The following is a 16,294-nucleotide window of genomic DNA, read 5'->3' on the forward strand; positions in this document are numbered from 1 at the left end:
TTCTTCCTATTCATTTTATATAGTGAGTGCTTGGTAAATATTTGTTGGGGGACTATTCATATATTTGCAAACAAGAAAGTATCCTTTATACAAGTCTATCTTTATTTGTAAAAAATAATATACAACTAAAACTAATTTGATTTTTAAAATCAAAGTTCATTTAGTGATAATGTACATTTTATAATAAAATTGTAGTAAAATACTGACATTTGATAGTTTAAACAAAGTATCATTCATGTAAAAATCATGTTGCATGTAAAATTTAATTAGAAAATTCATAGTTCACAAAAGTACATATATTTTTGTTGATAGCTCATGAGAACATCATAAATTTACTCAAGATACAGAACAAAATTCACAGTTAGGCTTGACATTTAGTACTACAAAATTTTATGTGGAGTCCACTGGTATTTTTGTTAATAAGGTACACCTGAAATAATTGAGACTGCCAATGATTTGACATTTTATTGTATAACCAAGGTCTATACTGGCTTTACAATACGTCTAGTAATCAATTATGTCACCAACGATTTAAATGAGAAATCTAGCTAAAAACACCACTCATATATACCCTTAGCAGGATAATTAAAATAAAAAGCACTAGCAGCTTTGATTTCCATTTTCGTGAATACATACAAGACAAATCTGTACTTTATAGTTAAAATGTGTACAAAAAGTCAAGCCCTGAAGTATTTTTCCCAGGAGAGAAGTTCTGATGTTAAAAAAAAAAAAAAAAAAAAGGAGAGAGAGGTAGTGTGTGAAAGGATTTCTACTTAAAATGTTAAACCCCTGCACCGCTTAAAATATGCATGAAATTTAACCTATGTGTTAACATTTTCCCATTCGAGAGTCAAATTTATATCAACTCACAGAATGTTAAAGCTGGAATGCCGTTAAAAAATAGTGGTACAGAAGTGGAAGAACTTGGGTGACTTCAACGAAAAAGTAGTGTCACATAATGTTGTGCGGTTGTCAGTTTAGTGGTGCCGCGAGCAAAATACATGAAGTGTTCTGAGTCCAGCCACCTTCATCTAATCCAGACTTCTTCATATGTTTTTACCAGAGAGAAAATATCCTTCAAAACGGAGCCATTTAATTCTTCATTGTTTCAATAGCACACAATTGTTATAAAGGTATCCATCTGTCCTGGCCCTACCATAAAATTAATAATAAATAACTCAGAGAGGAAAATCCGTAAGCCACAGGGAACGTGTGCGCGCCCCACACTCTTCTTAGTTTCTATATACAAGCGGTGCTTGTGCACGTTGTCCAGTGGAATCAGGCGAGGGTTGGGAGCTAGCAGCCTTACCTTCAACTTGTCCTAAGTGGGTGCATCGGAAAATAATAAATAGCCTCATAAAATTAATAGCAATAAATGCTACCTGTCCAAGGTGAATACTATATTATTTCTCATAAAGTGTAGGCAGTGTCCCTAGAAATCCCAGTAAGGAAAACCCACGTATCTCATACAAAAAGTGCACAAGTTTGTCCTGTGTGTAAAAATCTCTTAATTTGGGTGCATTTTTTAATCCAAAATGATTCATACTACTCAAATACGTGAAAAGAGTATAAAAGCACGCCAACAAAACACTAACGACAAAAGGAATGATTTCAATGAGATGGGAATGAGACAGAAGAGATTAAGGGGGTCTCAAGTATCACCAGTTGATGGAACTGCCTTTTACAACGTTAAGTCATACACACAGGAAAGCTATAGGATGAACAAACTTTTAACCTGGACAACTGTTACAGTTTCTTAATTCAAGACCATGGCTTCAATGCTTTATGACCTAGGAAGCAATTCCTAAAAACAGTCAATTGGTTCGATCTCTTAGAAATTAGGGGGGAAAGAAGGCATTTGAAAAAATTACTTGTAACAATTAGCAACGGAAGAATAACATTAAAAAATCAAGATAAAATACAAGAAACATAGGAGCTGAGGTCCCCAAGGTACCAAGGGACAGAATCGGACTTCTTCACATTAGAATTAAAAAAATACATAGTTAAAAGAAAAAGCTAACTGGGCTCTGCACAGCAGGTTAAATACACAACCACTTTGAACGGAAATGATCTGGCCCTCTCGTAGTTCTGAGAACGTGCCCTAACATCCAGTTCTCTGTAGACAAAATAGCAAAAGCACATACTTTCATTAGCAAAGGCCCCTTTTAGACTTAAACTCACCTCTGACAAACCAAAGTTTGTATTAACAATTATCAAACTACTATTTTAATAACATTTTAAGCTTGCAATATTATTTTTCTCATGCCTACTCCAGGTCACTGGTTCAGAGGTATGTATGCTTTAAACTAGCCGAATTTACAAGTCCCTATGGTGACATTCAGACAAAGGTTTCATAGCGTTATGATCGTTCCGTCTTCTTCTAAGAGTTTTTGATCTGGAGCACGTGTTTCTGTACCTGTGCCACTTGCGACGGGGGCTAAGCTCACTTCATTAGAAGGAATAAAACCATTCTGTCCAGATTCAAAATTGAGTTCTATTTGCGTTAGTGATTCCAGGCTCTCGGTAGTGGGAACAGCTTTCGGAATCTGCTGCGGCACTCCGTTACCTTCAATAATAATGTCGTCCTCATCACTGTCTTCATCCTCTGGCTCAAAGCTCGGTTCTGCCTGCTGGGGATAGCCCAGAAGGCTGTTATCAGTGGACTGGCCAGAGCTGCCAGAAGTCCGACTGTTCCGGACAACATTGTTCCTCTGGTTTGCTGGTCTCACCGTGATGATGAGGTTGCGGCTGTTGGCGATCATCATGTCTGTTACTTGATCAAGACTCTTCCCTGAAACTTCTATGCCGTTGACTTCTAAGACTTCATCATTCACAGCTAACAGTCCTGTGCTTTGAGCCAGGCCTCCGGGGACAAGTCTGGATATAAAGATCCCTGGGACCTTCTCTAAGCCATGAGGTGTTACCCTGACACTGGAGCCATCCCGGATGTAGAATCCTAAGGGTTTCTCAGTGCCGTACTTGTAAAGACGAACCCTACGATGTGTTTCTGGGAGAATATCCACGTCTATAATAGAAGACACGGGTCTGAAGTCTTGGGGCATGCTAATGACTATATGTGGCTTTTTTCTATGGTTGTCAGGACGCAATACGTTGGTTAAAACATTCTTCTTCTTTATTAGTGTGTCTGTACCAAAGGCACTGTAGTCTGCTTCTTCTGTTTAAAAACAAAATACGATAATTATAGAGATACTGTAAAAACACCCATTTATCTACAGTTGAATCTATACAGAAGGGAGAACTCACATGCATTTGGTACACAAACAATTTAAATATTAGCTTCTAATCAGATCAAAATGTAGTGCAGTGGTAAGACTGCTGTACCAGAAGGAAACCACTAGGTGGCCCTCTCAAGTACACATCATAAAAGAAGCAAATGCTGAAGTTAAATCTGAGCAAGCTCAAAGGCAAGCATTAAGCATTAATTAAGCAAGCATTAAGAGGGCAAACACGATTCTGGTAAGTCTTACAAACCATTCTTAACCATCATTTCAGGGGCGCCTGGGTGGCTCAGTCGGTTAAGCGGCCGACTTCAGCTCAGGTCATGATCTCGGGGTCTGCAAGTTCGAGCCCCGCGTCGGGCTCTGTGCTGACAGCTCAGAGCCTGGAACCTGTTTCAGATTCTGTGTCTCCCTCTCTCTGACCCTCCCCCGTTCATGCTCTGTCTCTCTCTGTCTCAAAAAAAAATAAACGTTAAAAAAATTTTTTTTTTAAACATCATTTCAAATGCGTTACATAAAATGTATTTTCCCTTCATTTAAGAACCTCCAGTTTGCATATTTCTGATTCTCCTCGATGTAAAATGCGACACTTTTGAATCCCAAGGTAAATCAAGAGAATGAACCTGTATGAGAGGCTGACTGGGCAGATAATATGCATTAAATGATAATGTAATAAGAGGAATATAGATCTAGAACGTAGGGATTTTGGTCTTCTGCAAATGTTCTCTTCCAGCTTTCCAGGGGGTAATTCTTCATCTCCCATTTTCCCACTTTGAAAGACGCTGAAGTGTAAGATTGTTAACTTTTTTCTTCACCGTGTGTGAAACAACGGGGGGGGGGGGGCAAAGGAACCTGTCTGGGTGGTGGGGACACAACCGGCGGGAGGGAGGACCCTGGCAGCCCCGAGCTGCTGCTGCCTCATTTAACGTGTGCGGCACGGCCCCCTTGCTGCAGGCATCTTTCTTCCACTAAAGAAATCTGTGTGGCCAAATCCAATTTGCCACGGAGCCTTGTTTTTTTAGGTAAAAAATTTCTCATTTTTAAATGCTGATACCCAATTAAATAACAACAAAAACCAGCTTGAGCCAAATAACATCCGCGGGCTTGAATTCATTCTTCCAGCCAGCAATCTAGAATTCTGATGTAAACTAAGGGAAAACGCGGCGCCTAAAACCAGATAGGGATTCTTAAATCACACTGTTGAAGGAAGGCATCTACAAACAAAACATCTCATCAGAGAATGAGGTAGAAAAGGAAATGAGATTGACCACAGGTACGAAACTTGAAATCATGTTTCAAAAATAACCAATGAGAAGAAATTAAACAATCTTAGCCTCAGCTCCCGCTACAGAGAAGAGTATCACTGTACTGTGTGGGACAGGGCTTAGCCTCCATTCTTTCCCTGCACTCTCACCTTCTATTGATAAATATTTCCATCTTTACTCTATAAACCAGGAAATCAAGGGCACAAAATAACCATTAAGAGTACAAAATACAGAGAAAGACTGGACCTGGATTTTCTTATCTGGCCAATACCTTACGCATTCACATAATGAGTATTAAGTGTCAGGTGTGGGTCTGAATATGGAGAACTTGGGTATTTTTTTCTCATGTTGCTTGAACATTCTTTAAAAGCTAGCTGCAGAGGGGCGCCTGGGTGGCGAGTTGGTTAAGCGTCCAACTTAGTTAGGCACAGGTCATGATCTCGCAGTTCATGAGGTCGAGCCCCACACCGGGCTCTCTGATGTCAGTGCAGAACGCGCTTCAGATCCTGTCTGTCTCTCTCTCAAAAATAAACAAACATTAAAAAAAAAAAAAAAGGCTAGTTGCAGATAAATGTACAAGACCAGGGGTACCTTAATTTTTGGCATTTTTCCCCCTGGGGCAAATTCTGTCTTCATTTATAAAATATGCATACTATGTTCCTACAGAGACAAATTTATTTATAATTTGGCTTTGGAAATTAACCCAGTGACACAAGAATCTTTTTGGCAACACTTGGGAAAGACTATCAACAATAGTCTTCTACTGAATGTATTTTCTCAAAAGTATCTTTTCATTTTAAAACAATCAATTTTAAAAAACGTACATAATATTTATAAGGAAAATTCCACACTGTACACACTGGAACAAAATTAAGTTGCCTACATGGGAAACCTGACCCCCGCCCTCCCCCCAAAAAAGAAAAAACAATCCTAAATCTGCATAATTTGGCATTGCATCCAGACTGTTTGAATGCTCTCTGCTAAATTCTCAAAAGCAATATGCCCCAGTACAAAGGCACCTTTGTTCTCCCATCTAGCTAATCAGTTTCTAGCCACTGGGAAAAGAAATATTTTGGCAGGAAGCCAGGGTGCAGAGTGTTAGTTTAAAGTGTAAAGGTGACTGTCCACTGGGAACCGGGAGTTCATTTGCTACCTGAGTCTGTGTATCAAAGCACTGAACTCAGAATGAGATGGAAAGTTTGCAAACTTGGTTCACAGCAACCTCCCCGCCCCCACACCGTAAAAACCCGGGCTTAGGCAACAGTACATGATATAGGCTCAACACCTCCCTTATCCCAAGCCTGTCTCTCAGCCACAGCCTCAGCTAACTGCGATCATCACGGATCCACTTGGAATGCCTGCCAGGAGCCAAACTGCGGGTCTCCCTTCCTTACAGAAAGTTCCTGTGCTTTACTTAGAGAGGAGCCTTGCAGCCACTCCCCGGGACCTCTTACTCTTCCAACAGTTAATTCCGAAAGGCCTGGCTGTCTCATTCCTTAACGGACATTGAGTCGTGAGTCACAGATTCAGAACAGGGGGTAAGGGTCCACTAGTGACCTAGGGCAGGCACAGATACATGAAATAAAAGCCTAGGGTGTTAAAGCAAATCTGGGGGATAAAAAACCCAAACCCTCCTATAAACCCCATCAGCATCCCTGTAGAGTAAACACAGTAACAGTTCACAGTAATCAAGAAAGTTCACGATGACCCATCTGAAGTTCGATGAGAAGACAGGGAAGAAGGAAATAATTTCTGAAATTATCCTACGCCAGGGTTGACAAACTTTTCCCCAAAAGAGCTCTGGAGTAAGTATTTTAGGTGTTGCAGGTCATATAGTCGCTGCTGCAAAAGCCACGATCAGTACGTAAAGGAATGAGTGTGGCCGTGTTCCAAGAAAACTTTATTTACAAAAACAGCCAGCAAGCCTTGTTTGCCAACCTTTGTTCTAATCCAAAATGGTTAAATGAACTAGATCTGGCAGCTTTAAAAGGATTAAATATCACCTAAAGCAACATTCAAAACATGCAAATCCCTTCACTTCCTAATATAAGCAAACCAATCACCAAACACCGAAGCTGCACTAGGATGTAGCCAGGCGGATCCCGTGACCAAGAGAAGGTGGGGGCTTGTTCTCATGGTGCTTGCACTCCACAAGAGGGGACTCCACAAGAGGGGCCGGCAACCCGAATTTCAAACAATTACGTTATTAGAAGGAGCCAAGAACTGTGGTTTGTCTACAGTGCACCGTAGGAGCCTGGCCTGGTTTGCAGGGAGACACAAGGCTTCTCCAGGGAAGAGAGGTTTGTGCTGAGACTGGAAAAGAAGCCAGTAGCTAATCAGGTAGAAGGGAGGGAAGAATGTTCCAGGCACAGGATCCAACGAATATAGAGAAGGGCTGGATGGGGCAGACGAAGAAGTCCAAAAGAGAGAGGGGGGGAGGGGAGGGGAAGGAGCCAAGAGCCCAGTTAGAGGCAGCAGGGGCCCTGCAGACAAACAGGGCCTGGGGCGGGGGGGGGGGGGGGGGGTTGTTAAGGATTATGGACTTCAGCCTAAGGGCAATGGGAAGAAAACCAAAGGTTTGGGCTTTTCTACTAAGCTCACCCAGGCTGTAAACTGGAGAATGGCCCTGAGGGAGAAAACGGGGAGCCTCCGAAGTGATTTTGGATGGCCCCTGGCCTGGAGCAGAGGTAGTGCTGATGGGGAAACGAACGTGAAAAATAATTAGAACAGTTTTAATACTAATAGGCTCGGTGCCTGAGCAAAAGAGAGGCATGTGTCAAAGGTGACACCCAGGTTTCTGTCATGAGCAACTCGTGTCACAATTTCTTTTTATTTTATTTGACCTTATTTCTTGGGCCACACCTTTAAACCATTTTTTACAATTTACAATTAAAATGCATATCCTTTAGAGCATTTTTAAGTCAAACCCTGACTCACTGAAATGGAGTCTTAAAGTACATCTGCAGAATAATGTCGAGTGCACAGTTTTAAGAGATGAATGGGGTGCCTGACCAGGTGTCTGGGCCACAAGACCACGTCTTAAGTGAGAGAGTGTATAAAGGGAGGCCCTTCTAGTGTTTCCAGCAGACTCTTCTGAATAAATCCAAGATAAAAATGCATTTGTCTGAGATCATACAAAAACTGATGGTAATAGACCACGAAGTTGTGGTGTGGATATTCTGATCAGATCTGGGGAGGAGTCTGAGCACCACAACAGATCCCAGACTTGGCTGCCTGTCATGCGAGCTGGGAGGCTTTTAAACTCCAATAGGGGAAGGGGGTTGACAAAAGATCTGGCAATCTTCTCTGTGAATACAACTTTTAAGACACCAGAGACTTTATCTTCTTTTGGTTCTGCTTCCGATGATAATAGCCCTAGAGACGGGGTCTTTCTTCTAACAACAAATTATTACAAAACATAAAACCTTTCAAGATATGTAACAATAGTTTATGCATTCAACTGTGACCTTTCAATTCAAAGAAACTCTTAGTGGAAGCATCAGATTTTCAATTAAAGATGTACTGTAAAAGACACAGTTTTAAAATTTTAAATGGTTCTGAAGTTTGTTTTTTAAAATCACTTGGTACCATATCGAATGTAATCGCTGCCCTAACGATTCCTAAACTGGGATCAACAAGCCAAGAAAACAGAAAATGTGTTGTCATTAAGCAGTGAAATGTTACTATACGTAATGTCATGCTTTATATTAGTTTCCTGACTTTAATGCCGATTATCATTTACATAAAATCAGCTTTCTACTTATGCATCTGTTGATCTTTAAAAGAAAAAAAGGTATCACCGTGAATCACCGGGCACTGAGTAAGTCTGTAAGACAGTAAAGATAACTAACTTGCCCTTACATAAGGTGACTTCAGGTCTGATAAAGGTGGGAGGGTCAGGGGGCTTTGGCTAGGGTGGTCCAAAGAGACCCTTAGGAGAAAGTTATGTGTGTTAAGATCTGAATGATGAGGAGGGAGCCATGGGAGGAGCAAGGAAAAGGGGGAAAGAACAGCAGAAACACGGAGCAACGAGCTTTCCAAGTCGGAGCCAGAAAGCAAGCCAGCCTGGTGGGCTGTGATGAGGGAGTAGGGGAAGGGAGAAAGATGACGTTGTAAAGTCCAAGGCAGGAAGGATGTTATTCTGGGTAGAGTGGGAAGGGAGAGGGGGGGTTATGAAGCAGGAATGACTCGACCAGCTTACTTTTCTGCTTTCCTTAAGTCCTATTTGCATTACACTTGCATTTTTATTTATTTTAATTTTAATTTTAATGTTTATTTATTTTTGAGACAGAGACAGGATGCGAGTGGGTTAGGGGCAGAGAGAGAGAGAGAGAGAGAGAGAGAGGGAGAGCGAGCCCGAAGCAGGCTCCAGGTTCCAAGCTATCAGCACAGAGCCCGACGCGGGGCTCGAAATTACCAGCTGTGAGATCATGACCTGAGTCGAAGTCGGACGCTCAACCGACTGAGCCACCCAGGCGCCCCAAATTACACTTGTATTTTTAAAAGCAAAAATGTTCTGTTCAATGCACTACCTATTTCTAAATCAAATTCTAAGAGCTGTTCACTATATTGGACATTTACTTCTAGGGCAAAGAAAACTTTTGTTCACATAGAAACATATTTAAAAAGCAAATAGCAGAACATAACCACCCTTACCAGACATCAGGATTAATCCCACAATCGTTAAGTGTCACTATTCCAGTAATAAGCACACGTAGTGGTACAATCCAACTCCTAAAATCTAGCAAAAAGGATAATCCAACAAAATTTTGTCGGATGGCAGGAGTTTAAACATAGTCACTCCTCACTCAAATACACATTCCGAACAGCAATGAAGTTTTTAATGAAAATCACAATGGCTAACAAGGAAGGCCTACCACTCAACGATTCAGCTTCTTCTGCTTAACACAAGTTCCACTTGAATGTTTTGTCTTCTCTCCTCTACTGCCGTTCCTTCCTCTCCAACAGTCTCTACACAACCAGACAAAGGCCCACTCCTGTCTTCATCCCTGCGAGACCTGATGTCCACTCTCAAGAATTTCAACGATCACTTTTCCAGACTTTCAATCTTCTCTGACTAGCCTCTAGATTTCGATCATAAGTTCCAGTCTACTACTTCCAATTTCCTATATGACACAGTTAAAACTCATCAGCCAAATAAGCCCCCCCCCCCTTTTTTAATGTTTAGTCTATTTTTGAGAGAGAGACAGACAGACAGACAGAGCACGAATGGGGAGGGGCAGAGAGAGAAGGAGACACAGAACCCAAAACAAGCTCCAGGCTCCGAGTTGTCAGCACAGAGCCCGACGTGGGGCTTAACCCCACAAACCGCAAGATCATGACCTGAGACGAAGTCAGCACTTGACCAGGCACCCCCCCCAAATAAGCCTTTTTTGTTCCAAAACCAAATCCATTTTCTTTCCAAGTCAATGTCCCTCTTCCAAATTCTGCTTGTTTATGGCACTGTCCCGGCCATCAGACTCAAATCCAGAAACCCATTTATTCTGTTTGAGTCCTCTTCACGTCCCCACCATGCAGTGGGGAGCAGTGACTCTCAAGTACCAGATACGCCCCTTTCCTCACCTGCCTCCTCCACCGGGGCAGCTTCCCGGCTGTCTCTTCATGCCAGCTACTTGTCCTCTCCTCTAAGACTGCTGCTCACTCCATCTCATCCCCAGCAGCCAAATTAATCTTCCTAGGCTAATACTCTAATTGTACTACACCACTGTTAGGTATCTACGCAATCCATCTCAGGGGTCTCTGGGAAAATTAACGTGTGTGCTTCTAAGTATTTTGCGAACAGCGTAAATGTGACCCTCGGAGGTTTGTTGGTGGACTTCAGTTCCTCCAAACCTAGAAAAGCACAGCTACAAGACCAGTGCAGTCCCAAAGCCCTGGGAGTGGTCCAAGGCTTATCAACCGATTGGAAATAAAGTTTCACCTTCAAGGGTAAACCCCACCCATTCTCTCAAACTGCTCTCTGGGTTGGTTTATAAACATAGAAAGGCTCTCATTATCCCGCCAATACTGAGCCTGCTGCTGTCACACTGGCTTTCTAAACCTCTTCATTTACCAAAGACAAAGGAATAAACCCCACACATCAGGCCCATGTGCAGACAGGCAGACACACAGACAAGGAGGAGGCCGTAAGGTTTAAAAAAAAAAAGTTTTAAAACTCAAAGTACATTTGAAAATGCTTGTCCCACAGAATGGTTATTTCAAATGTTCTTTTGCAAGACTAATATCAGTGTTTAAATTCCTCCAAAATAATGGCTTCCTCTCTAATTTTCCAGATAACTAACTGACATTATTTCTGTGAAAAACATCCTAAATAAGTAACTTTCCTTCAGGTATCTATTAAGTAGTAAACACAGCATCTGAGAGTTCATTGCCACCAAAAAAAAAAAAAAAATTAGAATGTTTCTCTGATTTCAAAGTCATAGCCTTTGCAAAACATCTTTCTGAATGAACAAAACTCTATTCACCAAAGTGAATATTCAATGCATATCCTATCAATGAGGAAAATAAACTACTTCTGTTTCTAAAACAATTCTTCTACACAGTGGTACTTACCCTTTTTTTGTATAAAAATCCTAAGTAGTGGGTTGGCCGTTGAAACAGCTTTGTGATAATTATCGTCATTGTTTATAGGTAGTAAGTCTCCATGGATGTCTGCATAGCCTACTAAAACGTCAACATTGGGTATCTTATGAACATGTTGCAGTAATCCATAAAACTCCTCAAATTTTCCAGGTTTGGATCTTTCCAGTGAAAACCGACGAAATTCAGCTCCAAACTATAAATACAATGAACACATTAATTAAAAACAAAATAAGTAACAGGACCCGATTTGAAAATGCACGCCACAGGAAAATTAACAGGCATGGTACTTCCCTTAATAAACAAGATAGTGGCAGTGACACAGTCCTTGGTCGGAACCCTCACTATCTGGAGATAAAACAGCATAAGAAAGGCACAGGAATGTGCCTTCTCACCGCTGCATCTCTGAGGGGCACTCCCTTCAGGAGATGCAGGCTCACTTCAACCCCTGGGGTACGCAGGCCTCACTGGGGACTGTCCTGCAACGGTGACTCAGCTCAAACCGGTCTGGAGCCCAGATCTCAACCGGCAGTACTCTCCCCACTCAGGCCGTGCGTTAACAAAGATGCGCCCAAGTCTTTATTTTGGCCATTAGCAAAAAGTACCTAAGTTTCTTCCCTTATAAAAGGGATTATTACTTCGCAGGAAGTGTAAGAATTAACAGAAACATATAAAAAAGGGGCTTTGAGTTTCTTGGCATTAAGCTACCATACAAATAGAGGTATATAAGAAATAGGTCTAGAGATAAGGAGTATCTTCCCTATGATAATGCTGGAAAAAAGAAGCTTTATTAATACATAAAATGTATATCCTACAACCACCCACATAACACAAGAAGTGGTTATGTGCTTGGCACAGTGCTGAGCCCTATAGATGGGCTGGGAGCAGGAGCTCACCCATTAGTGGGTAAAGAGGACAATGACATCAGCAAGGTCTTAAGGGATCAAAGAAACACCTCTATCAGACCCAATATTTACCTTCACAATTCTGATTTTCAGGTATGTTTCCCTACTCTAGAATCACATCTCTGCTCTCCAAATGCCAGATGATTAAAGTGGCTGTTATTGAACACTAAGGACTGGCTTCATCTAGTCCCTGATAAACAGGATCTATGACTTAATATGGGACTACCTTCCTCAATGTGGAAACCTAGGAAAGGTTCATCAGCCTTCCTCAAAAAGTGTCCTGGCCACAGAAGTCTAGAAATGCTATGTAACTATAATCACACTCTTAAGGAATCACTGTGGAGACCGGATATTACAGACCCAGTTCAGTCCTACAGTTGATTTTTTTTTTTTTTTAATTTTAAACAAATGTTTGCCAAATATGTTCTACCACTGAACTTATTTTTCCTCTAAATATCTACTATTAACAAGAAAGATTAATGTATTCTAATGTAATGTAATGTAATGCTAACACAGCCTTAAGCATCATGCAGAGAAAGTCACCATCAGAATAATTTGAGAGGTTACAAATGTGTCAATTCATCTTCCCAAGGACCTATGGGATATCTGAAGTCACTGTCCTTATTGTATTTAAGAAGTTCATCTGCCTTACTAATACCCACACTGCTCACTAGTTTTAAATTAAGTTAAAAACTCCCTAAAGCTGACTCTTACCTCTAATAAATAATTTAAAAAGTTTCCAAAACACATTCTTGAAACACAAACACCAACATTTGTCAAGAATATAAGGTGACTCATACCTAAAACTCTCAAAAAGTTTAGTCACACCTTCATGTTTCAAGGTAAATAAAAACTGGGCAACACCCTTCATATCAGAGCTAGTCTTACGATGTTATCAAAAGTCACAGTTTCTCCTCCATTTTCTTTCTTCTGGTATCATAAGGCAGAGTTGCTAGTGTTTTCTGATTCATGCCAGGGTTATCACTTCTCCTGGTACATGTGTAAGAGCAACATCTAACAACTGAACATTTTAGGGCTCCAATGTCTTTGCTTTTGCTAAAGCTTTTGGGTGAAAAGCTTCTGCTTAACATTTTTTCTCTTCCTTAAATGTTATGATAAAAACAATGAAAAACTGTATGGCTTCACGGCAGCTGTGCCCTTTTGCAAATGTTAGCAGAAAACAAAACCAAACAAGAGAAACTGTTATGCTTGTTGCAGAAAAACAGGATCAAGAGAACGTTTGACTACATGAAGAAAAATACTAAGAGAGAAAATCAAGACCCACTCAACAACTATCCACTATGTGAACCATTTATAACTCTTTTTTAGCCCAGTCTACTTTGTCCTGGCCACACAGAATTTGGCCTTCTCCCCTGGGAGAATGGACACCTTCTCTCAGCATCTGTTGGTACATCCGAGAAAAGCAAAGTTAATTTTGATATTGTCTGCCCACGAATAACAATCAGAAAATGTACAGCTCAGGAGTTGTCCCAAGGTTATTAAAGGATACCACCTTCAATATTGATTAAGAACTTTCCTAGGTCCGCAAAGATAATAAAGTTGACACACTGTTTTCTCCGCAGAAGTAAGAGAGATCCCAAACGTGGATCTGCACATCACCTGGTCCTGGCTGCAACCTCTTGAGGATCAGTTTTGTAAAAAGCTCTGACATCACCAAAGCAGTGACAAAGGGAAATACTGTTTCAAACATCTGTCCAAATATTTTTTAAATGATAAGGAGGACAAGTGTTTAATTTAATCCACTAAAAATAAGCGTGTCAACAATATCTATTTAAAACACAAGGTGTCACAGACACATTAAAAACAGGACCTAATGCTCTGTCTATTCATCGACAGCTAGAACAATGACGGAGCCACACTTCACTTGGTGCGGGTTCTCAGAATGCCTTGACTCTAGTTAAGAGAGGAGGTTCACTAACAGGGCAGCCTGGCAGGTCAAATATGGAACATGTAGTAGACATACGTGTGGGAAAGATTCACAGATCAGCTGACAGCAGAGAAGGGGCAGAAAGCCTGAAATTCCAGTCCCCAAATGCTCCAGGTTTCTAGTCCAAGAGATAAATTACCACTTCACTGTATTTATCAGTGCACCTAGAATCTCGACTCATTTTTCCTAGGATAAGAAAATTAAAGACTTGCTACCAAGATTAGGACCACAAACTGAATTTTAAAATTATGCAATATAGTTAAGTGTTTTTCTTTTCTTAACCTCAACTCCCACAGGCGCAACCTAGATTTATAACAGGAATGCCTGAGAAAGTTCAACCACTGGGCACAGAACCACTACTGCCCCTATGCAGCTCAGGAAAAATGTCTGTATATCTGGAGTCATCTTAACCCTTAGCTTAAGCATGTCCCTCCAATTTGCTATGACAGTTCCATGGAGGACACAGGAAGAGTGTATTCCTTAAATTGCCGTAATTGCATTTCTGTTCCTATTAAACAACGGTTTCTGCAACTAGTGCCTATCCTGATACAGAAGTTAAGTCACAAACAGCATTGTTAAATGATGTTGAAAAAAATTCATGCCAATATTCTTGATGTCAGGATCTCAGTTACAGCAACCTACACAACTCTGCTTATCAACTCTAGATAATAAAACCATTCTATCCACAGGCTCCCTGATTTTGTATTTGCCCTAAGTAGCCTTACATTCAATGACGTTTCATTATTTTTTAAGTGGATACGTGCTGTACTGTTCTCCCAGGCTTGTACGCGCGTTTTGGTTTTCTCAACTCTATTTTAAACGTTCTCATAAACATTTGTATTCTATGGAGCGTAGACGTTACTCTGTAAAAAGGCTTTCAGGTTTTGTCATGAAAGCAGAGCTTGGCGAAGTCATCATCACCTTTCTGAGCCCTCTGTTTTCTCAGAGAAGCAAACTAGATTAAGCTCTTTTGACTCTTCAACTCATGGAAATGGTTTTGCTTGAAAATGTGGTTGCCGAACACCTCCAGGTTCCAGCTCGAAACCCCCTTTTGGAAAGCATGCTCTAACTAATCCCTACAGACTACCCTGCTCAGGGAGCCTTGCCGATTTAGGAATTCAGTGGACAGGGACGGAATCCTCAGCAGACTGGGCATACCGCTCGGTCAGGAATGAAAACACTTGATGTGAAAAGGTAGCACGATGGAATGAAAAGCGCATCCAGCCTCAAACTGTAAAGTGCTACTCAAACGAAAGGTGATAGTGTTAATTTTGTAGATTAAACGCCTACCAAAGTTAGTGCTGGAAAAATCCCTAGCAGGAAGCAAAGCTAACTTTAAAAGGGCTCTTGACTTCACTGGGCTCTCCCTTTCACCAACTCGATGCACCCTTGAACCGCATAAAGGGGTAACATTTTGTGGCCCCGCGGGTTCCAAATACTTTGGACTCACAGACCAGGAGCTAGAATTTCCCCCACAAAGATTTCCTACCACCCCGCGCTCCCATCCCCGAAGAGGAATGAGATTTAAGGAACGAGATTAAGTGCTCCACTGGTCTTCCCACCTGGGCTAGGGGCAAACCCAAGCCCCACCTTCGCCCCCTTCTCACCAAGTTTTCGCTCCGCTACCTCCTGCCTCCAAATCCCACTGCCGCACCCCCCCCCCCCCGCGGTTGCAGACAACGGGCAGCCCCCTCAGGCCGCCCCGGCCGCCCCCCTTCCCCTGGCCCCCATCGGCCGGCGGCTCCGCCCAGCCCGGCCCCGCGCACCTTGCTCTTCACCTCCATGGTGCCCAGGCAGCCGCTGCCCGCTCCGTGCCGGTGACTGCGGTTCATGCTGAGGCCGGGCCCCGCGGCGGCCTCCTCCGGCCGGGCCGCCCCTCGGGAGCGCAGGGAGCGAGTGCGCGGCCGGCGGGCTAGGGACGCGGCTGCGGCCCGGGCGCTTCCTCACAGGCACCTGCAGAGGGGGCGGCCGCGGCCCGGGTCTCCGCGCAGAGCTCCGCTCGGCTGGCTCCTCACGCGGCGAGACCAAGGGTCCGACTGGCGGCGCGGCGGGCGGGGACGCGACTCCCTCCCTCCGGGCCTCGGCGGCGGCCGCGACGGCGGAGAAGGAGGAGGAGGGGGCGGAGCAGAGGCGACAGGCGCCGCAGTCTCACTCTCGGCCGCCTCCCCCGCACGCCCGCGCGCGCGCACCCGAGCCTGGCCGGAGCGGCGGCGCGTGAGCGCGCTCACCTGCAGTCGCCGCAGAAGCCTCGGCGGCTCGCGCTCCGCCCACACCCAATAGGAAGCGCGCACCTGCGCCCGCGCCGCCAACCAATCGATAGCCGCCTCGCGAAGCGCG

The 16,294-nt window shown here is 42.9% G+C and overlaps 1 protein-coding gene across 1 annotated transcript; it reads right to left on the bottom strand.

Moving 5' to 3' along the window:
• Window positions 1-722: 722 nt before the first annotated feature.
• On the bottom strand, window positions 723-16,108 carry PARD6B (par-6 family cell polarity regulator beta). Its single transcript, XM_047853966.1, has 3 exons — window positions 15,724-16,108; window positions 11,078-11,300; window positions 723-3,175 (listed from the first exon to the last, which is right to left on the bottom strand). The coding sequence occupies exons 1-3, from the start codon at window positions 15,787-15,789 to the stop codon at window positions 2,352-2,354; spliced, it is 1,113 nt and encodes a 370-aa protein (XP_047709922.1). The 5' UTR covers window positions 15,790-16,108; the 3' UTR covers window positions 723-2,351.
• Between the last annotated feature and the right edge of the window lie 186 nt (window positions 16,109-16,294).

The sequence above is a fragment of the Prionailurus viverrinus genome, chromosome A3 (genome assembly GCF_022837055.1).
Source record: "Prionailurus viverrinus isolate Anna chromosome A3, UM_Priviv_1.0, whole genome shotgun sequence".
Classification (NCBI taxonomy): domain Eukaryota; kingdom Metazoa; phylum Chordata; class Mammalia; order Carnivora; family Felidae; genus Prionailurus; species Prionailurus viverrinus.

Bases quoted from the DNA above. Each gene is read 5' to 3' on its own strand.
- PARD6B (XM_047853966.1), bottom strand. From the start codon at position 15,789: ATGAACCGCAGTCACCGGCACGGAGCGGGCAGCGGCTGCCTGGGCACC. The intron at 11,301-15,723 runs GTGCGCGGGGCC...TTGTATTTATAG, and splicing joins CCATGGAGGTGAAGAGCAAG to TTTGGAGCTGAATTTCGTCG. The intron at 3,176-11,077 runs GTAAGTACCACT...GTTTTTAAACAG, and splicing joins GATTTTTATACAAAAAAAGG to AAGAAGCAGACTACAGTGCC.